The sequence below is a fragment of the Eriocheir sinensis genome, unplaced genomic scaffold (genome assembly GCF_024679095.1).
Source record: "Eriocheir sinensis breed Jianghai 21 unplaced genomic scaffold, ASM2467909v1 Scaffold816, whole genome shotgun sequence".
Classification (NCBI taxonomy): domain Eukaryota; kingdom Metazoa; phylum Arthropoda; class Malacostraca; order Decapoda; family Varunidae; genus Eriocheir; species Eriocheir sinensis.
The window spans coordinates 121,510-148,554 of NW_026112182.1; the positions used below are offsets into that span (position 1 = coordinate 121,510).

Here is a 27,045-nt window from a genome sequence, read left to right on the forward strand (position 1 = left end):
TTGAAAAGTTCACTCTGCTCATGCGCGGCAGGAATCTAAATTTGGAACTCGAAACCTTTTGTTCATGGCCGGGGCCCTTCGCAGCTTGTTGGGTCAGACTGTACTGTACCGTACATGAGTTAGTCCTGAATGGATAAACTCAAACTTGTCCGTATACTAAAATGTGAAATACGGCCACATGACCACAGAAGTTATAAGAGGATCCCCAACAAACAGAATAGAAAATAATCTTTTTTGGCAATAATCGCGATGAAGTTAGTACAAAGGTCTTAATAACTGGTTAGCATCACGAGCTTCGAAACAATAGGAGCTGAACGAACCGTAAAGTTTCAAGCGAGCCCGGCTGTGGAGCACCAACCAGTCGTAGGAGGGCCGCCGCCAATATGACAGCCTCCCAGACCGTTTCGCCCTCGAGTAACCCTGCGCCGCCTTCGTCACCCACACCCAGGACCTTCATAGGCGAACTTTATAGCCTTCCAGCTGTTAATCGAGTATGCCAAAAGGTAGGTTAGCGTTGTTTCATGGGACGAATAAGATAATGGGTTTCCAGATACCAAGTCTAATTTATTACTGTTCTCTAGTCCATCTGGTATGAGTCCATCGTCAGTAATGGAGAATAAGAGATTTCCCCCACTTAGTGTGATTGAGTGCTGCCCTGTGCATTGTGAAGTTTAACTGGCCATTTTTCCGTATGTGCTACGTGTCTCAGGTGGTATCCATTCACGCCACGTTGGGTCGATTGGTGCCTTTCTCCCGCCTCTTCACCACTGTCCTCTCCATTGCCTCAGCATTGACGCACAGAGTCGGCCAATGGGATTTCGTCCGTACTGCTGGTGGGTGCTATGAACTAGTTTGGTTTACTTTACGATGTTACCGAAATAAGTAGTCGTATGTTGATTCAGTTTGTGCCCTAATCTATCCACGGTAGTTGTTCCAGGTGTTTGAGGGAAGCTAGTTTTACTGCCCGGAAGTTTTGTGAAAATTTTCAACGCATATTTGACCTTCATATAATCATACACGTGCAAACTGTTTATTGTTCCAACGGCAAGGAGCGGTGAAGTTTCGTGCATCTGTGCACAGTTTGTGTGATCGAGGAGCAAAGTTTCCGTAGCCTTCCCACCTTTGGGTGTCCCTTACCGTTACGAAGTTTGAATTCGTGCTTTGTCTCTTTGTGAAATTATTGTGGTGTTTCGAGACTCCTTGTGACACTGCTGTTAACGTTAACCTTGCAGTTCAAAGAGGAGATGCAATAGGGCTGCTGGCGCTCGACTACATACGAGGATCATACCTACACCCAAGGGACTACCTTCAGAAGGCAAGTGACCAAATTCACAATACGACTGCGTTGAAGAGATATCCGCTTCAGTAGAGTATCATACAGAGTTGAATTTTTTTTACTGAGTTGTGCTTTAATAACACTTATTAACTCGAATGAGGCTTACTGTAAATTCTGAACTGCATGATGTGCAGCTAATGGACGGTGTGCAAGGAGTAGTGGTGCGGGGAGCGTCTGTACTAGCAGTCCATCCTTTTGGCCGCCTGCCATGTCGCGTCACTCTGGAGATCACCGGCAGGATTCAAAGTATTCTCGAGGCCCTGAAACTTAATGGTATATATTTCATATTTGTTTGATATAACTTGACAAATCTCTGGCAATAAATGCAGGTGATTTTGAATTTCAACTACGAAACTAAGGGTCAGGATAAAAACTTGTTCATTATTTTCATGCCGGTAAGCTTCTTGAATACATAAATGTTTTCTTACTGTTCAGGACTAAAATTTTGAAAGATGAAAATGCTTGTAGTTGGATCAGGCAATGCTATAAGCACAATTTCCCTTTTCCATTTAATGAGTTCAGTGGATCTAAAAGATTTTTCATTGTGGCAGACAAGCCTTGCCTCGGGGAAGTGTTCATCATCGGGCGGCTGCAACGGATCTACAGCCGCGGCCTGGCCACCCTGGTGATGTGGATTTTAATTTGTTTATTGACCTTTGCGATGGTCATTTTATTGATCTTTCTAACCTTTTTCCCCTTGAATTTCCATTATTCCAATAATCATTGTTTTTGGTGTAATTATCATCGTAAGTCTCTATTAATTCCGATGTCGATGGTTTGCAGGCTGTTCGAGTGAAGACCTGCAATTGCGTGCTGGAAAACTTGCAGAAAGAAATAAAAAATGCAGAGAAAGCAATAAAAAATGCAGAGGCTGAAACAAACTTGGATGTTTTGAAGGTATATATGTTAACTAGTTTCTATTTAATTTTTGAACCTCAATAAAAAGTAGAGCCAGGTGTGAATGTAACGCCTCAATAGTTAGACAAATTTTCTGGTTCCAGAAGAGAAAACGTTCTGTTAATGATGGAAATGGCCGAAATTCATCTAGTTCAGACGATGAACCTTCTGAGCCTCTCGAAACTTCGCATTCAAAGAAGGTGAGAAAATTACAATCGGCGAAAGTTTCCATTAATTTGGCTCGTGTTGTTTTGGCCGAGTGTATTCAATATGCTAGAAATACGAAGTCTTAGTTATTTTACGACCTTGATTGTTTGATTCACATAAACAGGAGGACGAGCACCACGGGGAAGGTTTCGCCTCTCCCGTGAACATCAACGTGACCCAGCACGACTGAGGGGCTGTTCGTCCAGCCGGAGGTGGTGCCAAGACATCGCGAAGTGGCGATGATTTTTGTTCTTTATCGCCTGTACCTAGTTACATAGAATCTAATAATTCCTTGAACTGTATTAAGAAAATCATATAATTAAACCTGTTTGAATTTCTCCGTTGTTAATTGACCCAGTTACGCCAGACTACGGAGAATCTGGAGAATAGGAGTGGGATGGAAATCTTTTGGTTAGCATAGAAATGTCTTTAAAAGCAACCTGACACTTCAAGAGAAAAGATGTACAGCCAAAGGCGGCCCGTAGCAGGGAGCCGACAGCAGGCCCGTCCATAAGGGGGGGCACGGGGTGGCACTGCCCCCCCTACCAGATTCGCTGCCCCCCCAACTACCAAGTTTCCTGCTCCTCCCCTCCTACTCCCCACCCCAACTATCAGGTTCTCAGTTAATATCGAGGAGATCTGGGAATGTCTCTACGAGGCAGTATGTGAAGAATCATTTTCAACACTCTCACGTGTACTAGTACCATACAGGCGATCTATGACCCATAAAAGAAAAAGCAACCTTGTATTGTTGTCATTTCTCTCTGACTACACTCAAAAAATTAATATGGATGAATTTCTCCATAAATTTGCTGCAAGAAGCAGGAAGATTCAGTTGTATTAAGAGCATCAGCAGACAGCAGATATGAAATTTATTTCAAATGTATGACATGCTACTTTGCATGATGTGTTTATTGGGGCTTGGAGTTGATAAGGAAAAGGTTGGGCTATTTCTTATCTGGATACTTTGCATGATGTGTTTATTGGGGCTTGGAGTTGATGAGGAAAAGGTTGGGCTATTTCTTATCTGGATACTACTTTGCAAGATGTGTATATTGGGGCTTGGAGTTGATGAGGAAAAGGTTGGGCTATTTCTTATCTGGATACTACTTTGCATGATGTGTATATTGGGGCTTGGAGTTGATGAGGAAAAGGTTGGGCTATTTCTTATCTGGATACTACTTTGCATGATGTGTATATTGGGGCTTTCAATGTTCTTGAGTTTGCTTTGTTTTCCATGATTTACACTTGCTTTAAATGTGTTGCTATGAAGAAAACATGTCTATGTTTCTCATATTGGTACTTAATGATGTGCATATTGGCTACTGGGGTGTTGGGTTTTAAAAGTACATACCTATTTCTGATCAGTTTATTCTGTATGATGTGTATATTGAGGCTTTGAATATTCTTATGTGTTCTTTCATGGGTGGCCTTTCATGACTAGAGTTACTTTAAACTTGTTGTTATGAGAAAGCATGTCTATTTCTGATCTGGATGTTATGCAGTGTGTGTCTATTTGGGGCTTTCATTGTTCTTGGGTGTGCTTTATCTTCCATGATTTACACTTGCCTTCAGTGCCTTGTTGTTATGAGAAATGCATGCCTATTTATCTTCTGCATATTTTGAATGATGTGTATTTTGATCAGGGGCTTAACTTGGTTATGAAATATAAATGTCTTCCTGGTTTGGATACTGTGCATTATGTGTACTTTGAATAATGTGAATATTGATTGGGATTTTTAGTTGGTTATGAGAAATAAATGCCATTTTTTTATTTGGTTACTGTGCATGATGTGTATTGGGGTTTTCAGTGTTCCTGGCTGTGCTTTACCTTCCTTGATTTGCAATTGCTTTATATGTCTTGCTATGAGGAAGACATGCCTGTTTCTCGTCTGAGTAATTTGATGCGTATATTGGTATGCAGTCCTTAGAAACAATGCAGTCCTCGTCCTCATAAATAACGCATTTAAATTTGCTTAGTTTCAATGTCCTACTTGTGAAACATGATAAGGAAATAATATCTATTAAATTTGATTTGGTGTTTGCTATTACATTCCTTATTAAGTTCTCAATTATTAATGGGTTATTAGGGATGTGTGTGTGTGTGTGTGTGTGTGTGTGTGTGTGTGTGTGTGTGTGTGTGTGTGTGTGTGTGTGTGTGTGTGTGTGTGTGTGTGTGTGTATATCTATATCTATATATATATATATATATATATATATATATATATATATATATATATATATATATATATATATATATATATATATATATATATATATATATATATATATATATATATATATATATATATATATATATATATATATATATATATATATATATATATATATATATATATATATATATATATATATATATATATATATATATATATATATATATATACTAAAATTAAAATCAGGTAAAATCTGTAAATCTGAGGTAATTTTCCTCATCATTTAAGGTAATACCAAAATGTATATTCTGAGAGAGAGAGAGAGAGAGAGAGAGAGAGAGAGAGAGAGAGAGAGAGAGAGAGAGAGAGAGAGAGAGAGAGAGAGAGAGAGAGAGAGAGAGAGAGAGAGAGAGAGAGAGAGAGAACTGTTTTTATTATATCCCAACTTTAGCCATGACAACTATGGACCCATGTATCGATATAGGTGGGACTAACTCTTTGCTCTATGCTACTGACAGCCTTCTCATGATCTGCCCCCCTTGATATTTCAATTGCCCCCCTATGGTTAGACTTCTGGGGACGGGCCTGGCCGACAGACTCTATCGGCGATCGAAATCTAGCCGACCAAGTCGGTCTGTCGACGAGGACTGGCGTGTGTCTGATCCAGCAGAGTTGTATTAGAGTTATAAAAGAAGTGTGTGTGTGTGTGTGTGCAAGGATCAAAGTGTGTGTGGGTGTGAGATTATTTAAGGTTTTTTCTTGCGAAACTGTGATCGAGCATCAACTGCACGACGATTGTTTCTCTAAAAAAATGTTATGAATGCTCTTGTTTCCACTAGTGCACGCTCTGTAATAAGATTTTCTGCATTCCATTAGCTAAATACTTGCTCGGCTTTGGTCGTCAGTGTGCATTCTGGAGAGAGAGAGAGAGAGAGAGAGAGAGAGAGAGAGAGAGATTAATTTCTCAAGAAAAAAAAGTCACTGCAAAATAATAGCCAGGGTATTCTTAAATGCATAATAACAACTTAATATTCGTAAATGCAAAGTAATAGCCTAGTTTCATAAATGCAAACGAATCGCTTAGTATTCTCAAATGCAACATAGTAGCTTTGTAATTAGTTTCAATTTATAATAGCCTACTATAGTTTCTTAAATGCGCCGGCTGGCATGGTCGATAACGTCATTGCATAACATTGTCAAGCGAGAGTTAAACGGTGGTATTACATATTTTTAAACCATATCTGAATTTTTGTGCACGTTATCAATGTTTTCTTCGTATTTTCTTTGCGAGGACGTTGCAGGAATAAATACATTTATTCAAATGCATAATAGCGTTGTAAACAACTTTAGCTGTCCCTGACTAAATTTGAACGAAATGTAAAGACATTTTCGTCGGCGAATTTAAAAGTTGTTATCAATGTGCACAACTGACAAATTCATATCTAATAAATTATGGAGAGTGTATATGTAGTGACATATCTGAACATTAGCCTCTTTCCATGCGGTGTATATATTTTAAAGTCGGGGCCGGTGAACGAAACTCGGTGGGCAGCGTGTCATCACTTGTGTCCCACGATTGTACATGATGTGCCTATGTTACTTGATATAAGCTTGTCTTTTCGTGTGCTTGTACGTTAGATTATCGATGCAGATGATAGATAGTCGATAGACTGTAGCTGCTGGCTCCCATCTGGCTGTTAGGGGAAAGTATGCAGGTCTGACACAAGTGTGCTCAGTTTCAGTGGACGACCCGTATGGCTGCGAACAGGAGTACAAGAGAGCGTGTGCGAGTGTTTGAAAAGCGCGGCGAAAAACGGGCCACACGGCGCGGCGGGCGGCACTCGGCGCGGCGCACAACAGCGGGCCGGCGGCTGGAGGGAGCATGGCGCTGCTGTATGAATTATCCCTCATCGTGAAGCACATGCCCAAGGTACGGTGAGCGGGTTGATGGATCGTATATGGAACAGTTGTTGTCCCTTGGCCACAGTATAGAGTAAGGACGCCAGCCCTGGGAGACGAGGCGTGGCGTGGCGATCACCTGATGGCCTGGCAGTGGCGGCGGCTGTGTCAACACACCCGCATCACAGTGCAGGGCTGCAGTTCAGCTCCAAGAGGGGAATGGAAACAAACGAAAAGAGCTTGTGCCGAGGAAAGAGCTAAATATCGTTTAAAACCAATCTACTCGATGGTGGACTAAACTTTTGGATATTTATTTACAATTTTGTCTCGCACCCCGGTGTTTGACACTGTTTTCGGTTAAGATTCGTTTTAGGTCCGTGCCAGTAGCTCATTACCTACCTTATGAAACATCAGTATCTCTTCATATATCTTTTCTACAAACCTTCAACAGTCATGGAAACGCTTTGAAAATCCAATTCAAGGACTTTTTTACTCTTGAAATAGGGATAATGTTTAAAAGCGTCGCCTCCTCTGGTGCTGGCCGCGGCGACACTGCAGCCGGTGTTGCGAGAAATACCTCCTCGCTGAAATAAGTCACATATACATGAGGGGGGGGTCCAGGGGGGCCCCCTAGTTAGAAGGGGTGGTCGAGGGGGGCGCAGCCCCCTTGTTAGTAGGTCGTAAAGTTCGGTTGGAGTAGTTTAAATATGCTCCCCGACCCTAAGCCCTCTGCGAGCTATTTTGTGGCTGCAGCGGCTGCAGTGTCGCCGCAGCCAGACGACGTGCTTTGTAAACATTATCCCCTATTTTCAAGAGTAAAAAAAAGTCATTGAATTGGATTTTCGAAGCGTTTCCATGACTGTTGAAGGTTTGTAGAAAAGATATATGAAGAGATACTGATGTTTCATAAAATAGATTATGAGATACTGGCACGGACCTAATACGAATCTTTACCCTGTTTTCTTCTGATAGGGCATTATTAATCTTCCGTTCTAACCACATCCACTGGAAACCTCGATTCTGCATTTTTCTACATTTAGACTGCTGTGTCATCTTAGCCAGTCATCTATGGCTCTGGTTTTACTCTTGTGACTGTTTAATTGTTTCTCTGGGGATAATGAAGAGAGGGTAGCCTACTAATTTTGAGACACTGACTGCTTATTTCTGCACAAAATTTGGTAACTGGAGAATCACTACTTGCCTCCAATATTGCTCCCACAGGAATAATAACCTTTCCAAGGTATCACATACTATTGTACCACTATAGTTTTACCGGCGCATCAAACATATACCGGTACTGCGTCTACAAGTGATGATAAGAAATAACATATTCATCTCCCCTTCAACAAAATTAAAACACCTGGTAGTGCGGAGGGCTACGAAGAGCAGGGAAATTGTGGAGTAACAGCAGCCATTGCAATGATGCTGTCTACCTGAAATGAAGCATTTTTGTGCTCTACTTACGGCGAAAATATATATTATGTAAATAAAGCCACCAATGACGGCCCTGTGGGCCATCTCCATTTTGATGGCGACATTGCCCATGCTCAGTAATGCACAGAACCTCTCTCTCTTGCTAAGGGATCGAGTGTTAAAGGAAAATCGGACAATTTACATTTTCACCCAACCAATGATTTTCTTACGTGGTTCATGTTTTTCTGGTGATAAGTATAGTGAATTGCGTGATTTTGTACCTCTTTTCCGTCGCAAATGTCTACTTTTCGAGTTATGCCTCTTTTCAAGTTATGCCTATCCTCTGCCCTCAACGATCTTGGGGGACCTGTGGGAACACAGGTTTTTTGGGTGGGGGAGCATGAAATCGAGTAAATCAACAAAATCACATTAGAACACCAGTGAAAATGAATAGCCTACATTTGTTTTGGTGGGAGTGGCGGAAGCGGCCATTGGGAGGTAAGCAGTGTTGCCTATGACACCTGTTGGGATGCAGGTGGGTGGGTGGGTGGTGTTGCCCCACCTTCACCCGCCTGGCCGCCATCACGCGCAGCCTCTCTCCTCACTTGTTGGTAAAATTCTAGTGTTTGCCCATACTCCCCCCTCCCCCCCCATACAAGCCTGGGGACCTGGTGGGAACACGGGGTTTCGGGTGGGGGACACGAAATCCATCACAATCCTGTATTTTTTTAGGGGGGGGGGGGACAAAAACTCCCTAGATCTAGGGAAATTCCCTACATTTAGGGATTTTTCCTCCCATTACCATTAAATTGAGCGTTTGCGACGAATTTAGTGATTCCCATACGGAAACCACGCACTTACTGGATCCCCAAGCTTGTTTTGGGAGAGAAGCGTAGTGAACCCACCAAACGATGCACACCTCACCTTCTGGCGTGGCGCCGGAGGCCATCTGCGCTGTGTTTACTCACTTAAACCGCCTACACTACACTCATGCCCTCTCTCTAGTAGGTTGTCACTGCATTGCAAGGTTTCTGTCCTCCACGAAGAGTGCGTGACACCAAACACAGTGTATTTTCATTGTTTATCACTTACACAAGCAAAACCATCGGCTAGCTGTGATCCGTCCAACGCCGCGCCTTAAACAGTACTGCGGGTTCTAGAGCAAGTGAAGGCTCTCGAACCTCCTGCCTGAGCTGTTCGAACACGTGAATCCTTACTGACTGCATTTTGAATCTGCTTCACGGGTTTATATTTCCAGTTTACAAGGTGATTGTGGATATTGACTCCGCGCTTCCATAATACGATAATACGCCTCCATATGTCATAGTTAAAAAAACAAAATACATTTCCCTCAACCATAACATGAAGGCGGAAGTACTTAAAAGTAAAGAAGAAGCCGAATTAATCTCCTTCCCCCAATGATCTTGGGGGACCCGCGGGAAGTCGGGGTATTTGGGTGGGGGAGCATATTTAAACTACTCCAACAGAACTTTACGACCTGCTAACAAGGGGGCTTTGCCCCCTCGACCCCCCTGCTAAACAAGGGGGGGCTGTGCCCCCCCTGGACCCCCCCCCCCTCCTAAATTACCCCAACCAAAATTTACGACCTAACAGCTAACTGATGGACATTGAACACAAGTAACCTGCGTTCGAACCTGCTTCACGTGTTCCTATGTGCTACCAGTAAGTGAATACAGAGTCGTATATGACGGTTGCAAGATTCTTATGATGTAAATTACTTACCGTTTAGTAGATGGTTCATTATGACCTTAATACTGTAACGGGGGGCTTCGACCCCCTCGAACCCCCCTTTGGTATGGAGAGTGAGTGAAATTGCGTGGTTTCCGTACATTGTAAAAAAAAACCGGAATGTATGAAATCTCCCTACATCTAAGTAATTGTAAGGAATTTCCCTACATCTAGGGTATTTTTTAACCCCCCATAACTCAAAAGCTATGCATTTGTGATGCATTTCATATTTACCACCGCATTCCCCGAAGTCTCAATGGCCCCCTAGCCAATTTTGGTTGCGAGGGGTGAGTATGGGCAAACACTAGAATAATACCCACTTACTCTCCTTTCCCCTCACCGCCACACGCGTGCTACACGTTCCGCCGCCCTCTGCCCCGCCCCCGCACGCCACACTTGACTCGCGCTCATCCCTCACCTTCATGATGCCCCTGCCCCTCCCTCACCCCTCTCCCTTCTCATGGCAAAGTGTGAGGCTCTGTTACATCCCTGCCTTAGAAATCCATTTTTTTTATTCAATTGAGATGGTAGAATGAAAGCCTGTTTTCCCCATTTGATTATAGTCCTGTCGATCGCGGATCATGGGAATCTTGCGAAACCAAATACCCATGAACGGCATGGGGTTTCTGTATAATAGGCGTCGCGGTCATGTGTTTCTTGGCTTGCCCCTGCCCGGCTCACCACTCACCAGTATTTGTAATGAAGAAATGGCGGACAGATGCGGTAGATGTAAGGAGCAACAGTCCCAGGTTCAGGAGGCACACTCACCATTTTGCCAGCTATTTGGCGTATGTTCCCGGATGGTGGTGAGCGGTTCCACCATATTTCCTTCTCCACGCTGCAACAATATATTCCGTCCAGTAAAGGAAAGGTGGGGGCCCAGGGGGGGCGCAGACCCCCTTGGTTAGCAGGGGAGTCAAGGGCCCCCGTTAGCTGTTAGGTTGTAGAGTTCGGTTGGAGTAGTTTAAATATGCTCCCCCACCCAAAAAACCCAACTTCCCGCGGGTCCCCCAATATCGTTGGGGGAAGGGGATTAATTCAGCCTTTTTCTTTACTTTTAAGTACTTCTGCCTTCATATTTTTATGGTTAAGGGACATGTATTTAGTCCCGCGGAGTGATTCTCCACAATTACCCAAAATATGATGCTTTTTATTATGGAGATAGAATTTTTTTTCCAGATATCACTAAATCCTAAACTTTTCATTGCCTGAGGTGTACCCGCCACCGCCCCGCTCCCACATGTTACCATTGGCTTGCATAGTGGACCCACCCCCGCCGCTGCCATGCCCCATTCCGCACTGCGTATTTCCGTCAGCCAACAGTGCAGTTGTGGGGCCATGATTTTAGTCTAATCAATCAATCAATCAATCCATCAGCCCATACTACATGCTGAATAAATTTAAACTGACAACGTAATCTACCTAATAGGGGGGCTTTGCCCCCTTCAACCCCTTGAACAGCGGGGCTTTACCCCCTACAACCTCTCTTAAGCGGAGCTTTGCCCCCCTTGAACCCCCTTCTATTTTTCGGAAGTCATTTGTTACTGCACTGCATTCAGAGACCAAAAAAGAATCCATATTGTAAGTATTTACTCACAAGAGGTGGCTACCCTCTCTTCAGTATTATCCCTTTCTCCTTCAGTAAATATCTATAACTTCACACATTGCACTATGGCATGTGGAACTTTTTATTTTGGTAAATCTTTACTTTTTTGCTGCTTCCTATTTTCATTTTTTTTTTTCCATTTGCTAGTCTTAGCTCTTTTTGAGTGTTATGAGGCATTACTTGTTGTGCCAATGTAAAATAACCATAATGGCCATGTCAGTTGGGTCAAGATTGGTATTATGCATGTGCCAATATCTTGTTCTCTACGGTCTACATGACCAACTGCTCTTCTGTTGTCATTCATATTGTCTACTTACCTCCATAACTCCAGTAAAGCCATAGGAAAGAGTGTAGAGATAAAAGTCAACGGTGAAAATAGCCATGAAATGTGTGTGGGAACCCGTGCAACCATGGTAGGCGTAAGCCCGCAGCTCACCACTGTAACCTCCGTCGCCAGTGACTTCAGTTGTGAAGTGTGAAACCTATCACGTATTTGTTGTAAAAAAATGAACTTCACAAATCCAATGAATCTAAATCAAACAACCTGGCATAATCTAACCTACTTTCGGTAAATATTTTTCATGGTCATAGTATGATTATTCTTCATTTGCACAACAAATGATGCTCCAGAACACTCAAAAGATCATAATCAAATGAAAGAAAAAAAAAACTTGAAAATAGGAAATGGCAATAAAGCAAAGAAACCCCTTATTTCTGGTAAATGTTGACATTTGCCTACTATTCCTCATGGAATTTGTTAGGTTCACAAATTCCCCTTCCTTCTGCACCCTTTCAAGATTTAAAGATTTCTGCAAATTAATAGCAAAAACATCAAGACTCGCCATAAATGAAACTGGCATGTCCTCAATAAAAATAAATACTTAAGCCCTCACAAGATTATGAGGAAGGCAGACTCACCCACTGTCAAAGTGAGCCACCACTTAAACTCCTGTATTGAAAACAGTGCTTAGCAAAGCATGTCACAAGTATTTATTGCAAACAAACTTAGCAAATCTAACCAAAACTAGAATTGTAATTGTGGGTGGGGGGGGTGGATTTCAGAAGCAACACCCACCAGGCTGCCAACCTCATTGACAACAACCAGCGGGGCAGCGCAAAGCATATTACATTTATCATAAACAGTAAAAGCTTACCAAACTAAATCTAACCTGACCTGAAATAAGTAAATTTATACCAAAGCTGACCTGTACACTGCCACAAAAATGCAATCAACAGAAATAAATCCCTTGATATACTTCTCCCAGACCATATTTTAAGAAGTTAATATCACGAATGAGTGATTTGCAATGGCACAGCAATACGGCAGTGTTTTATATGAGCACAAAGTACTTCATATAGCACAAGTGTCCTTTGAAGTGTGATGGGTGTATATCTGGAATAATATCTTTGGTGGCTTCTCCCCTTATCAAAACTCCTTACAGCAGTCTAACCAGACCTAACCACTTCCTAATAAGGAGTGGCAAAGCCTCCTATTGACCCTCCCATTTAACCATTTCTGGAGGAAATGTTCATAAACAATGAAGAATAGTACAAGTTGTCAGACATGTGACATGTAAAACTCTGTAAATACCACTCCTAACTTTCTTATGCTTGAATATTTATTACTTCTGTTCATTACAGAAATAAGCAATTTGTGTTGATTATTGCATGCCTTAATATTGATTTTAATGTTGAAAACTTGCAGATAGCTGTTGAAGACCTGCCATTGGAAATTATTAGTTTACTGAATTTTCTCAATACAAGTAATTTTTATGAAAAAGAGAAAGCAAATTAATAACAAACATTAAAACACTAAGAAATAGAACTGTTCTGGGGGCATTATCAATTTCAGTTCCAAACTGACTGGTCTATTTCACAGACACAGGCTGAGTAAAATGTGATGCTTTTTCAGGTGGTTCATTTTATTTACCAAAATATGACTATGAAAGTACAAGAGTAAACTCATCACTGAATCACAGCATAGCCATTTCAAGGTAAAACTATATCCATAACATTTAGCATCATATTTTATGCAGAATAGTCTGTGTCTTGAAAAACTAAGAAACACCACCTTGATTCATTTTTGTCTTGGTTCAATCGTGACTATAGCCTTTATAATAGGTTGTTTCATAACTAAAGTAACATAACTAAAATGAAATTAAGGGGATGTCACACTGGCCATGTGTCATAAGGCATTTTTTTTTTTTTTTTTTTTTGTCCATCACAGGTTTAAGGGCCAATGTGAAGGTGATAAGCACTGAGGTTACTTGCAGCTATTGCATGTGCCCCCAACTTTACCTTTACGTTCAGCACCCCACCTTCCCCAGTAGGCTAACATAACCATTGACCCCAGCCAGCACTAAAATCCATGCGTCTGAGAGCAGTTTCCAATAAGCTAACTGACACGGAGTAGGAAGGATGCATGTCTTCGTGCATTTTATGTAAATCATGTTTTGACTTTGCATACTATTGTTTTTTCCATATTTAAGTGGACACTACCACATATATTCAATAACATGTGAAAACCATAAGTGATAAATTAGTGGGGAGAGACAGATCAGCTAAATATTATCCCTGTCTCACCCTCACACTTTGTAGTAACTCAAGAAAGATAGGCATCTATGCCCTCACAAGGCTACGAGGAAGTCAGACCCACATGTTGACACAATCCTCCAACATGGCCGCCAATAGTTACTAGCCTCTGCATACTTAACCCTCTTGCGCACAGTAAGTTTCCAGTAAGTTTCTCTTCCACTCACCATGCATCTCTCAGGCCCGACCAGCCTTTTTTTACCGCCGCGACACTATATTCCAGTACGTATTTTACCATCACAGATATGTCGTACCCCAATAAATTTAGTATCAATGGCTTCATAAAGACTTATACTAGAACATGCGCAAATAAAAATAGAGGAAAAATATATATAAACAATAGAAACTCGTTTCAAGTCTCCGTATAGAGTATTGTAGACAATAAATCCTAAGTACCAACTCTTCCCCACTTGCTATCTCGAAATTTTGTGGGGCCAACTTTTTTAGCTGAATATATGTTTCGAAGTGGAATTTAGTGAGGATTCTTATGGTATCCTCAAAATCTTCTTACGTCTATTAGTTCCTAAGTTACACCAAGAAAACTGTATTTTTTCCTCTCCCGTCAGAGTAGGCTAACAACTAAAAATCACTCCATGCTCCTCATTTATGCTCCTTAGAAAGGTTGCCATATGTTACCATTAAGAAACTTATCCCAACAAATGACACTCCAAATTTGACGCACTTTCACCGAAAACTTAATTTTTAATCAATTTTTTAACTTTTATGGCGCGTTTCGTGTCATCGTGTGTGAGAGGGCTAATAAAGCATTTGTCAAAATAAATTAAACCTAATCGTTGGGGAAGGGGCAAATCTTGACCCCTTCAATTAATACCTTCATTATCCAAATCAAACATGACATCACCTACAAAGGGGTTTTGCTTCCCTCAACACCCCATCATTATCTTACCTTAATGTTATTCTGTATCCTGCTGGCTCATCATTGATAGAGATAGGAGGTGGGCACCTACTTTCTGCACCTCCATATGTGCTGTTCTTCACGGAATGAAGTCTTTCTCACACTGTGGATGCTGAACTCTTTGTCTCACCAATAGTTTCAATAAGTTTTACTTTCCATGGCTATTTGCATACCCACCTCTAGGTGTTTTTTCTGCATGCAGACATATTTTGTCCCAATCACTTTTCACCCCTACAAAATACCCTCACCCTTGTAAACAATATATCATTGGCTTTGCCATGTGACATGAGATGATAGAAAAATAAAACAACATATAGAGCCATTATGTATGCCGAATAAAGTGTGTGTAAACATTCTTTAACTTACCTTAGGTTTTCAACTCCATAGCTAATGATTTTCTTGGGCAACATAAATGTAAATGCATGTGCAATAGTAGAATTTTATGAGGATTCTTATGGTGGCTGTAAAATTTCCATATGACAATTAGTTCCTGAGATGCAGAAAAAAAACTTTTTTTTTTTAAATAGTGCATCTTGTATTACTTTTGCCTTTCACTAAAAACAAATGATAAATCTATAGTTTTGCACATATTATTAAGGACAAATCATGGATGACAGTCAGAATTTTTTTTATTATGGTAGCCCATATATTTTTATTGTGGTGGAGTTTAGAATTAAATGGTGAGCTACACAAAATTGTCTTTGTAATATAGTTAAGAGTATACATTTCATAGGCAAATGTCACTACCATTTTGATATGGCTATTCATTACTGAGAAAGTCGAACATTAGCAAACATTGAATGAAAACAAGGAAAGTATCCTTTGTTTTTAGCAAAAATATGTTGGAAACATATACAGTGTATTTTATGACACCTATTGAACACAGTAATGCTGGGAACGGACTCCTGAAAATAAAATTACTGTATTTAACGCTTTCTTGTGTTTGGATTTAAGGTAAACTGGTGAGCTATGCCACAGCATAAATACAGTCATTTTGACTTAACTCATAGCTGCGTAATTGTCTTGTTAAGCTTATAAAGACGTGTACTATACTTTTACTTTAGCATAATTTTATGGCAAATATTATGGTGTTCTTAGAAATTTGATACAGCCATTAGTTGGTAACTTTCATACAACAATACATCTATTCTGGTACAGTAACAGATTTTCCTTTGATCAATTCGATCAAAGGAAAATCTGTTACAGTACCAGAATAGATGTATTGTTGTATAACACCTGATAATGCAAATTATGATAATTAATTTTTATAAATATGGCACCTTCGTGGCAAAGTGGTTTGCATACTTAGCTATGAATCAGAGGGCCCATTTGGGATGCAACATTAGATGAATAGTGCCTTAAGGGGAGAGTCCGGTTTAGATCGGGGGTGCCATATCTCCGGTAAATATGCATGAATCGCTCTGATTTTTATGTTGTGAAGTATTGGCATCATTTACATCAACATTAGACATTGACCCCCATTCTTGTCCCCCTCCCCCCCCCTCCAACTACAACTACAACGAAAATTTAAAAGCGAATCTCCGTCGTTATTATTGGCCCCACAACCTTCATTTTTCTTTGACTTAGAGACGTTATAATATGAAATGTTTCTTCGTCGTTAGATTTTTCATTTCAGCTTTTGAATTTGTTTTATGATTTTTTCTTTTTTGTGTGTTTTTTTTTTTGCCTTTTTTTGACCAAAAAAATATTAATATAAAATTAAACCAGACATATATAAAAAAACAGCGACGATGATTTGAAGAGAAAGTATTCCTCTGCCTTTTAGTCTTTGTTTCATTGAAATCAAGCTAAAACTGGCTCCAAGGTTAACGTTAGAAGGGGAATAACTTATGTTTTGAGATATGGGCTGATAAAGTTTATTGATGGATCGCGATCCCGTTAAAACACACTAGGAAGCTTTTTTCAGGTTTACTATGAGTTTTTTTTATCATCTTCAATCTGCGAGATAGTTGCCAAAATGTATACCTACCAAATATATTTTTTTCACAGTCATTTTTTTTTATATTTTTGGGGTCTCCAAACCGGACTCTCCCCTTAAGGGGGGAATACATGGTGGGGTGTCCTCCTGCCCATATGGTTCGTCCAATAGCTTTGAAGTTTTAGTATGTTGTTTGTAGGTGTAAAGGCATGATATTCTGTGAATTTAAGTAAATTTGGGTGAAGTTTAGGAGAGACTCAAACAAAGTGTATTTTTTTTCACACTTTATTTTTCATTTAATTGCTTTGAAAAAATTACCTTAGAAACTTTGTTTACCTATCTACATTTCCCAGCTAGAAAATTTTGGATTTTTTGTTTTGTCTTCGAAAAAAAAAATACAAATTTTTCACTTATAATTTTCTCCACTGTGTCCCGTTTTCTTTTGACATTTTTTTAAAATTTTATACCGGGCAAAAATTGTCCTTTAGTTGTAGTTTTAAATGATACATAACAAAAGTCAGTCAGGCTTTTTACCGATTTTGTGAAATTTTTTGAAGTGTAAAAAACTATACTTTTTGAGATATTGGCTCCTAAAGATTTTTTTCTATTTCATCCCTGTCTTGCCATTGGTATTTATTTGATTGGCATGAAATTTTCACATATTGTTGTGTATACCTTGTTGACTTACTGGAGAATGATAGGCATCTGTTCCCCCTTTATAAAAAAAAGTTTTAATCAATCAAAGATGAGGGTGTCAGGTCAAGGTGTTCCCACACAACCGTACAGAGCTATTCTGTCTCTCGAACAGTGTTTGTAGCTAAGAAAGCGACACGGTGATGAAAGTTTTGCTTGTAATCAGGCTCAATGTTCACACATCAGCTGTGAATAATCTGTGGTCGGAGCTGCAGTGATGTCTCATGAGGCAATGTAGCTGATTCTGTAGTTGGTGGTGGTGGAGTAAGAGGTGATGGTGGAAAAAGGTGGAAAAAATGTTCTAATGCAGCTTTTACGTACATACAAGCACTGAATGATACCACATATGTTGGCACGTGTGTCCGGCTATGACGCAACAGCGCGGGACATTTAAAAATGGCCTCCAGGGGGGAGGGGTTTTAATTTCACGAAAACAAACCTCATCACCTGGCAGTTTAGGCTTTCCCGGCCATGCGGAGCGAAAAACATGTACCCATCCGATTTTAAATATATTCGTCGAAAAATACCCCGTATTAACTCGGGCCTTAACCCAAGGCCAACACTGATTTTATTTATTTATTTATTTATTTATTTTTTTTTTTTTTTTGCCTGCAATTTTTTTTCCAATATATATACTAATAGGGTTGAAAGATGAAGCAATCTGTGGTATGAGGTTTATTTTCTATTTTTTCTTAAAATAGAAGTAATCTGTGATATGAGCTTTATTTTCTATTTTTTCTTTAAATAAAGGCTGTTGTGTGATCATAGTAATTACTTTTTCAGTTTTAGGAGTTCCAGTTATATTCGAATATCAAGGCTGCATTTTTTTTTTTTTTTCACAAAACAAAACAAAGGATAACCGGAAACAAAAAAAGTTTGCAATGGCATTGCTCCTGTGTAATTAACTTTAGTTAATATAGATCAGAGGTTCTCAACCTTTTTGCATATTGCACCTTTTCCACCATGTGTTGGAAAGTCATTCCCCAACTTTCAAGACTAATTTAAAAGGTGCACACCTCCCCTGTGGGAGGGGGTATAGCAGCATCACTTAAGTGGAGGGGATTGGGGAGGTACTTGTTGCAGGAGGCCTAGGGAGAGCATAAGGGCAGCAGCCCTGTCTATGGGTAAGATATTTTGAACCGTATGGTTCAGGGTCTTGTGGTACACAGTCCAATAGGCTGCTTGCATTATGTGACTGATGCACACTGCGTTTTGTGCTGCCCTCAGGAGCTTGAAAGCAATAGAAAGATCAATATTCTAAATGTTTGAGTCTGCCAATCTGTGATCCAAATATTTCCCCCTGAAATTCTAAAATTTCCCCTGGTGTGAATTCCATCCTGGTTTATAATTCATGTATGTATATATATATATATATATATATATATATATATATATATATATATATATATATATATATATATATATATATATATTTATATATATTTTATACATCCCCGCCTATAGCGCCGGTAGGCTTTCTTCAGGGGCCAGATGGTCGGCCTGAGCCTGTCATGGCACAGGCAATTTTTATAGTGGCGCCAGATGGTTAATTTATCACATTTTCTATTTCCAGACTAGAACAGTAACAACAGTGAAAAGAGTTGCAGAATCTATCCTGGATGAAGGTGGATTTGTAAGCAAGATTGAGAGTTTGGGTGCAAGAGACCTTCCCTACCGGATGAAAGCTCATGGTCAAATACACTCCAAAGGAAGGTTGGTATTTATCCATTTGTATCCTTATATGTGCAAGAGAAATGCTATTTTATTGAAACTGAAATGAGCTTCTCACAAGATGTAATTGCACAAGAAAGTTGAGCTGAATCTGGATAGTATCAAAATTTACTTTGGCCAGTTGATGCTATCCTTGCAGTGGAGCAGTCAGAACATTGTATTCGTTGGGATGAGGTCTGAAACCCCTCCCCGTAAAACCCTTAACCCTGCTTAACTCAGAATAAGTGATAGAGTTTAAGGTCGATGCTCTGGTTGTAACCCCAATCCAGTTCTGCTTGGGGGGCCTGACCCCTTTGATACATTTGCAGTGCACAAGCCTGCCACCTATGACGAGTGCATTTTGAAGTGGGGGTATCATCTAGCTCTAGATTTTGTTTTGGGGACAGCAGGGGTGGTTCCGATCTGGCGTCCGCCTGTAGAACCAGACCTGGGGGTAAATCTGTGGAAGGCTTGGTGTGTGGGCACCTGGAAAACCCTTGACCTCTCAGAGGATTCAGTTGTCCCATTTGTCAAATGAATTCTGAAGGTAGATAAAGTGGAACTCTGGGATGAGGCCTGGCAGTGGCAAGATCAGTAGTGGGGGTTATACCTACTACTATGAACTACAAACATTGAGCTTTGTTTCTGCATAAATGTCAATTTATTTATGTAAAATACCCCTAGAAGATCATAAAACATTTTTGTCAAGAATGTTGGTGTAGTTCCTGTTGTTATTTTGTTGGAGACATACCCAAAGGGAGGAAGACAGTGGATGTTGCCCTCCCAATAGCAACACATTAAAAGGAGACTGGTGTGAGCTTGTTCTAATTCTCTCTCTCTCTCTCTCTCTCTCTGTGAAAAATTAAATGGGGTTTCACAGAACAAATTATGAATTGGTCGGATATGTAATGATGACACGCTTCAAAGTTGGATAAACACTCCCCAACCCCAACTACCACCAAATAACAGCACTTACATGGTCCAGATGTAATGGATTGGCATAGAGCTGTACAATAAATACATTTCTGAATACTACAGATCTGTACTACTCACAGGGAATCTGATGATACTTTAATCGTTCAGATACCACACGGGAAATCAATTTAAATGTACTTAGCTCAGGGTAGGTGACTTTGAGGAGGAGATTGTCTGGCTGAGTTCCCGGTGGTTGCTTGTAGGCCATGAACAATGTATATTTACGCTACATTGTACATTATGCGTTTACTACGTATGTACAATAAACCATCTAACCATAACGGTTTTGGGAAGGTGAGACAGTATTAACTCGGGCAGCAGGTGGCGAAGGGTTGGTGTCTTATATCCAACTGCTCCGCTGTGTGCCTCAAGTGTACGTGATGCCAGTTTCGGTGAAGCTCCGACACGACGTCAATTATGTGTCATGTCAGCCAATACACCACCTTGGAATCGCTGGTAAAACATTGATTCTTCCGTTTTTATTTTCCGTCATGAATTTATTTGAATTATAATCTTACAATTACCCGAAATGCAATTGACCCCAAATATTGCATACTTTCTCCCTATTGACATGAATGATTTAACGGGAGGTAATTTTGTACAAAAATCTCCGACTCTCCCTCTATTTCTGTTCATATGTCACTCCATGTATCCATCTAGAGAGAGAGAGAGAGAGAGAGAGAGAGAGAGAGAGAGAGAGAGAGAGAGAGAGAGAGAGAGAGAGAGAGAGAGAGAGAGAGAGAGAGAGAGAGAGAGAGAGAGAGAGAGAGAGAGCGAGAGAGAGAGAGAGAGAGAGAGAGAGAGAGAGAGAGAGAGAGAGAGAGAGAGAGAGAGAGAGAGAGAGAGAGAGAGAGAGAGAGAGAGAGAGAGAGAGAGAGAGAGAGAGAGAGAGAGAGAGAGAGAGAGAGAGAGAGAGAGAGAGAGAGAGAGAGAGAGAGAGAGAGAGAGAGAGAGAGAGAGAGAGAGAGAGAGAGAGAGAGAGAGAGAGAGAGAGAGAGAGAGAGAGAGAGAGAGAGAGAGAGAGAGAGAGAGAGAGAGAGAGAGAGAGAGAGAGAGAGAGAGAGAGAGAGAGAGAGAGAGAGAGAGAGAGAGAGAGAGAGAGAGAGAGAGAGAGAGAGAGAGAGAGAGAGAGAGAGAGAGAGAGAGAGAGAGAGAGAGAGAGAGAGAGAGAGAGAGAGAGAGAGGGTGTGTGTGTGTGGAGTGTTCCCTATTTATCCACACATATCTTTCTTTGCCTCACCTCTTTCTCCCTTAAAATGTAACAGGCTTCTTGTTTAAGACTGAGCCAATAGCTGATATAGATGATAAACCATAGAAAACAGTTGCAAGTCCTGTTTTCTTTTTGGTAGACTATTATAGTAACATACATCGCCAGATTGAGGAGGCCTATCTTTTTTTATTCTAACATAAGACAGTGGTTTCCTTTACAACTCTTTACATGCTTCTTGTTTAAGACTGAGCCAATAGCATATATAGATGGGATACCCCATGCCTCAGTCTCTGCATGAGTTGACCAAGTATCTGCCCAAAATAAAATATTGTAAATAAAATTAGTATCCACAAATATCTTTTATACTCAAAACATATTTTCATGAACATTTATATGCCCCTACAGTGTAACTGTACTGATTAGAGGAAAATTTGCATCAAATAGATGAGATACCCCACAGGCACTCAGTCTCTGCATGAGGTTGACAGTATCTGGGCAAATTAAGATGACATAAGTGCCTGCCTGTCAAAAAGAAAAAATGCATTGTCACATAGATTCCTACTGTAGTTTTATAATTGTGATGCTTGGGGGGTACTGCACTGGTAGTAATCTTGGTAGCAAAAAAATTATGATGGAAAAATGGTATTGTATTATTTTTATAATGTAGTGGATGGCATTGATTAGAATAAGTCCTTAAGGTTTTATCAGGTTAAACATAGGGAATCAAGCATGATTTAATAAGAAATTCTGAATAGAATGTGAAAATATTGCTTGTGACAGATTTGTTGAAAATTTAAAATTCCTTTGTAAAAAAATATACTTTATTTTGAGAATAAATACCGTATTTGACGCCTTATAAGATGCACTTTTCTTTAAAAAAAAAAAAAAAAAAAAATGTCCCTGAAAATCACCCTGTGTCTTTTAAGGTCAAGGTTCAGCTTTGGGTCACTGGCTAGTGAAGTTTTAGTGCAGCAGTGGCACTTAAATTAAACTGCAAACCTCTCCGCAAATGTAAACAAGGTGGCAATCGCTTTTACAGCAACAACGGCAACTCTTTTCCAAAGTAAAAGTGAATAACAGTAGTACTTAACTTAATTAACTTAATGTTTGCACTTAACAAACTAGTGGACGGTTGTACACCAAACCTGACAACACGCGCAAGACACGCTACGTTTCCTTAGTAGACAGGGATCATTGAGGTAAGACAGACCTTCATAAAACTTTTTACTTTGTTTGATTGATAAACACAATCAATGTATGGATAATATTGACGAGATATTGAGAAGATAGGTCGATATTTACAAGTTCCTGTTTCTCCATTTTGCACTTGTCTTTTAACATTCTAACTTTACATATGTATTCAACAAACATTAAAGCACATTCAAGTTTGAAATTTCACACTTCCTCATGTTTTAAAAATGTGCTAGAATATTACAACAACTAGACTTATGATGTAGAATAATAACAAAGAAATATGATGCACAATATACCCGTTACCCCTCTGAATGTTTCTGTCTCCACCATGTTTGTTTACACCTCAAAGCAGTACCCTCGAGTCTCAAAGTAGGACCAATTCTAGTAGGTCCCAGCAAATATTAAGGGTTTTAAATGTCGGGCGAAAAATCTTCACCTGGTACTCGTGGCTTAAACCCGTTTATTATATTTTTTTTTCAAATGCCTGCCGAAATTGGGGGTGCATCTTATAAGCCCATGTGTCTTATAAGCCGTCAAATATGATAATACATTTTTTGTTTCTTGTGCAAAGGCTTTGTGTAAATATATATAAAATAGAGGAGTATAGATATTGTCAAGTGTGCTTTCAAAAGTACACTAGACAATACCCATATGATATCAATAAAAAAACTCTAACCTATTTATTTTCAGCTATTTCTTGCTTCACTTTGTGGCACCACCCTCAAACTTAGATGACATACGTGATAACTGCAAGCGAGATGTTGATCTGGTAAGACCTGTCATATTCAAACAAGAAACTCTTCCGTCAACAGTCTGTACACTTCATGAAGAAATCAAGCCACCAGTATACAGGTATGTTATATCTAAATATTTTGTAATGTATAGTTTGGGAAATAAAGATAAACAAAACTCAAGATAGGCAGTTGCTGTACAAGGAAGTAGTATTTAAACATATGGCATCACTTTTTTATAAATAATAGGAGTCTGAAAAAATTATGATAAGAGCAGCAAAACCAGGTCATGTTTTGAAAGGTTTAAGATAGCCAGGAATTTGAAGTGAATTGAATGGGCTCAATTCTGCAACCTTTTTCATATCTCTATCACTGGAGAACTCTCAGTTACAATATGTAAACATTTTTAGAATATAAATAGTTAAGACTGGCATCCCTGGGACAGCTTCAGATGACACACATATACACAGAGGTGTAGTGCAGTGATCAGCACACTTGCTTCACAACCAAGATGTCCTGTGTTTGATTCCCAGGCATAGTGGAGAGAGAGATGGGCAATCTCATTTAATCTCTGATCTCTGTCCAGCCAGTAGTAAATGAGCACTGGGTACTGAGTAGGGAGTGGGTCTCATCTCCCAGGTTTGTGTGAGGTTCCACCTGTACCGAAAGATCCATCATCAGAGCTCTAAAAGCTTATTCAGGGAGTGTACTGGCTGGAGATTGTGAGTTCAGAGCATGATCAGACCATGGTGAATTACACACTAGCACACACACACTTGTAAAATCAGATAATTGGTAGCCACTCCTCTGTACTTTATTCGGGAGCAGTAGTGGGCGCTTTTTTTTTTTTTTTCCCATTTTTTTTTTCACTCCCTTGAACTGTGTCCTTTTCTGAAAAGAAAAAAAGAAAAAAAAGAGGAGCATCTCTATTGGGATTTTCAGACCAATTGGAATTCAGATTAACAGACTTTATTTTCTATTCAGTAGGGGACTCTTTAAACTGAATTTTGGTAGAGAGCAGCACCACATCCAGTTCTGTGTGTAAAGCAGACAGAAATGCAATATCTTGAAGGGCTGTAAGCAAAGTAGTATGATATTGCATTCTAATATTTCAAGTAATTTTGTATAAAAATATAGCAAGAGTTTTAAAATAGCATTGCTCATTTTGCTTTGTTCCTTGCTAATTAAGACATTGTAGGGAAAACCTGGCAGTGACAATTCCTGCTCCCCCTCTATAGATATGTTGCAATATATGTTAAATATATTTTTGCAACAAAATGAAGATAGTCATTATATGCACTTACGTAAATCATTAAATGGTCACTATCACTGGAAGCCTGATGTCACTCACCTTTGCATCATTTTTATAAACAAAGGGGAAGCAGAAATTGGTATTGTCAGCTTTTCCCAACTATAGCTTTGTTTTGCAAGAAATATAACATGGTGAGCAATGCTTTCATCTCTGCATGATATTTAAATGAAATATATTACTTTGCCTCATAGGCCTTTTAGAGGAGCAAATGAGATATTGCATTTTCCTCCACTTCACACTGGGAAACTGGATAGTACAGTCCTGCCCTCTTGCAAGATCCCCATTCAGCTAATTTCTTTTCTTCTTTTTTTTATCTGGAAGCATTGAATCATAGAATTTTGCAATGTTTTTGGATTTTGGACTAAAAAAATTCAATATACTTATTTCAGATCTGAGGTGCAAAAGATGATAAAAGAAGCCAAACAAAGGGTTCCAATCCCTCAGAGAAGGAAGTTTAAGTTAACTACTAGTATTGGCTACAATCCATTCTAAATATCACAGGTATATTTTCAGTTTAGTTGTAAGACTTATGTACAAAGAATTTAAAAATAAATTTAAACTAATTGAAAGGGAGTTTTTCAATCATAAGTGGTGTTTGAATGTTAGAATATAAACATTTAGGGTGAGTTATAGGATTTGACATTGCATTTTTACATTAGTCCCAAGCATATGTCTTAATGAATATAATATATCACTTGATTTAATCCATGTAGCTCAATTTTTATATATATATATATATATATATATATATATATATATATATATATATATATATATATATATATATATATATATATATATATATATATATATATATATATATATATATATATATATATATATAAAAGCAATGGACAACCTGCTCAATAAAAAAAATAAAAAATAAATCACAATCACTTTTCAGTAAATGTAAAAATGTACTAAAATATATTTACCAAAACCACCTTGGCAAGGGTACATTTCATAGGCTGGCAAATATTGTATATTAATTAAATTGTCTTATTTTCAAAGGATAATGCTATCAATTTTTTTGTGCCTGTTTGATGACACACTGGGACTAAACAACAGTACCAACTTCATTGATTCCTGGTGTACAATGATTATGATTATATATACATGAATGAAAAAGATTTAGGGGCACAATGGACAGCATCATGGAGAGCTGTGGGTGCTCCTGATATTAAAAAACACCTAGTCCAGATTGGAAGAGCTTTCCTTTGAAAAAAATTATTGCACTAATAGACTGTATTGGCAATACAGTGTCACACATGGTCACTCAGTGAACTGTCAAAGCTGTACTTTTCATAGAATTCAAGTTATAGACTTAAGTGCTTCTGAGGCTGACCTCGGGATACATGGCCTTGGTGCCGCCTCCGCCCAAGCCAACACCTGCACACACTTCACTCCTACCCGATTTCCTGACACTACTTTTTGTTATGGAAAAAACTGAGATCAGCATCGTCTTCCTGAGGAAATTCTGCATTGCATTGAATAAATTTGTTAACTGTAAAGTAACAACATACGAAAATGAGGGTTTAGTAAAATAAAGCACAAGCATTTTCTCCCGAATACTTGGCTTCTGATCCTCATTGCTCCTCTTCTTTAGATCGCAATTCTTTTTTTTTTTTTTTTTTTTAGCACGGTTCCTGGGTTGGTGCACGCTTCTGATTATGTTGATATAGGATACGTCCCTGTGTGAAACCACCTAGAGGGTCACATGAACATCCCATGAAGGCTGAGAGTCAATCTGTGCTAAGCTATCATCAGCAGTACCTCCTTCCTCCCAGCCAGCATTGCCGAGCTGAGTAGAAGCCAAGTAAGAGGGAGCAAATGTTTGTGCACTGTTTATCTTAACCCTCATTTTTGTGTAGTTGTGCTTACATTACAAGTAGGGTAGGCGGTGGCTGAGTGGTTAGCGTTCTGGGCTTACATTCACCACGCCATGAACAACATCGGTTCGAATCCCCACGCTATCACCTGGGATTTTTCAGTCACCGCCGAGTGGCCTAAGACTACCCACATGTTGTCTGGAAGACCACCCGTCAACCCGGACTCTAGAAGAAACCATCCAGTGAATCAAGAATGAGTTCCGGGGGGCATCATGAGCCAAGAACTGGTGCCACTATAAAAAAAATTACCTGCACCACGACGGGCTTGGGCCGACCATCTGACCCCTGAAGAAAGCCTACCTGCGCTGTAGGTGGGAATGTAAAAAAAAAAAAAAAAAAAAAAATCAGTGCAATACAGAGTTCCTTTAGGAAGACTATGCTGGCCTCAGTTTTTCTTCATGTCAAATAGTAGTGTCAGAAACTTGGGAAGGATTGAAGTGTGTGCAATCGTTAGCTTGGAGCAGTGGCAGCACCAAGGCCGTGGTATCCTGGAGCCAGCCTCAGATGCACTCTAGTCTATAACTTTAGCTCTACAGAAAGTACTTCTTTGACAGTTCCCGAAGTGGCACGTGTGGCACTACCTGCATAGCCAATACGGTC

At 39.6% G+C, this 27,045-nt stretch overlaps 2 protein-coding genes across 4 annotated transcripts; both read left to right on the plus strand.

Annotated features, from left to right (window-relative positions):
* Positions 1–337: 337 nt before the first annotated feature.
* On the plus strand, positions 338–9,130 carry LOC126994523 (uncharacterized). Of its 3 annotated transcripts, XM_050853840.1 has the most exons (9): positions 338–503; positions 710–833; positions 1,233–1,315; positions 1,471–1,609; positions 1,888–1,961; positions 2,120–2,233; positions 2,338–2,433; positions 2,565–2,632; positions 9,120–9,130. In XM_050853840.1, exons 1-8 carry the CDS (start codon positions 384–386, stop codon positions 2,628–2,630), a joined length of 816 nt encoding a protein of 271 aa, XP_050709797.1. In that variant the 5' UTR covers positions 338–383; the 3' UTR covers positions 2,631–2,632; positions 9,120–9,130. The 3 variants fall into 3 exon arrangements, with proteins under 3 accessions (XP_050709797.1, XP_050709796.1, XP_050709798.1); XM_050853839.1 differs by lacking the exon at positions 9,120–9,130 and having other exon boundaries at positions 2,565–2,778; XM_050853841.1 differs by lacking the exon at positions 9,120–9,130 and having other exon boundaries at positions 364–503; positions 789–833; positions 2,565–2,778.
* Positions 6,385–25,125, plus strand: LOC126994525 (probable 28S ribosomal protein S6, mitochondrial). Its single transcript, XM_050853842.1, has 4 exons — positions 6,385–6,547; positions 18,998–19,137; positions 23,204–23,365; positions 24,946–25,125. Exons 1-4 carry the CDS (start codon positions 6,500–6,502, stop codon positions 25,046–25,048), a joined length of 453 nt encoding a protein of 150 aa, XP_050709799.1. The 5' UTR covers positions 6,385–6,499; the 3' UTR covers positions 25,049–25,125.
* The last annotated feature ends 1,920 nt before the right edge of the window (positions 25,126–27,045 follow it).

What these genes read in the sequence shown, in the direction of transcription:
- LOC126994523 (XM_050853840.1), top strand. Translation starts at nt 384, where the DNA reads ATGACAGCCTCCCAGACCGTTTCGCCCTCGAGTAACCCTGCGCCGCCT. An exon ending in CAAACTTGGATGTTTTGAAG is followed by an intron (nt 2,234 to 2,337) that starts GTATATATGTTA and finishes TTCTGGTTCCAG; the next exon opens with AAGAGAAAACGTTCTGTTAA. An exon ending in AAACTTCGCATTCAAAGAAG is followed by an intron (nt 2,434 to 2,564) that starts GTGAGAAAATTA and finishes TCACATAAACAG; the next exon opens with GAGGACGAGCACCACGGGGA.
- LOC126994525 (XM_050853842.1), top strand. Translation starts at nt 6,500, where the DNA reads ATGGCGCTGCTGTATGAATTATCCCTCATCGTGAAGCACATGCCCAAG. An exon ending in TCGTGAAGCACATGCCCAAG is followed by an intron (nt 6,548 to 18,997) that starts GTACGGTGAGCG and finishes TTCTATTTCCAG; the next exon opens with ACTAGAACAGTAACAACAGT. An exon ending in ATCAAGCCACCAGTATACAG is followed by an intron (nt 23,366 to 24,945) that starts GTATGTTATATC and finishes TACTTATTTCAG; the next exon opens with ATCTGAGGTGCAAAAGATGA.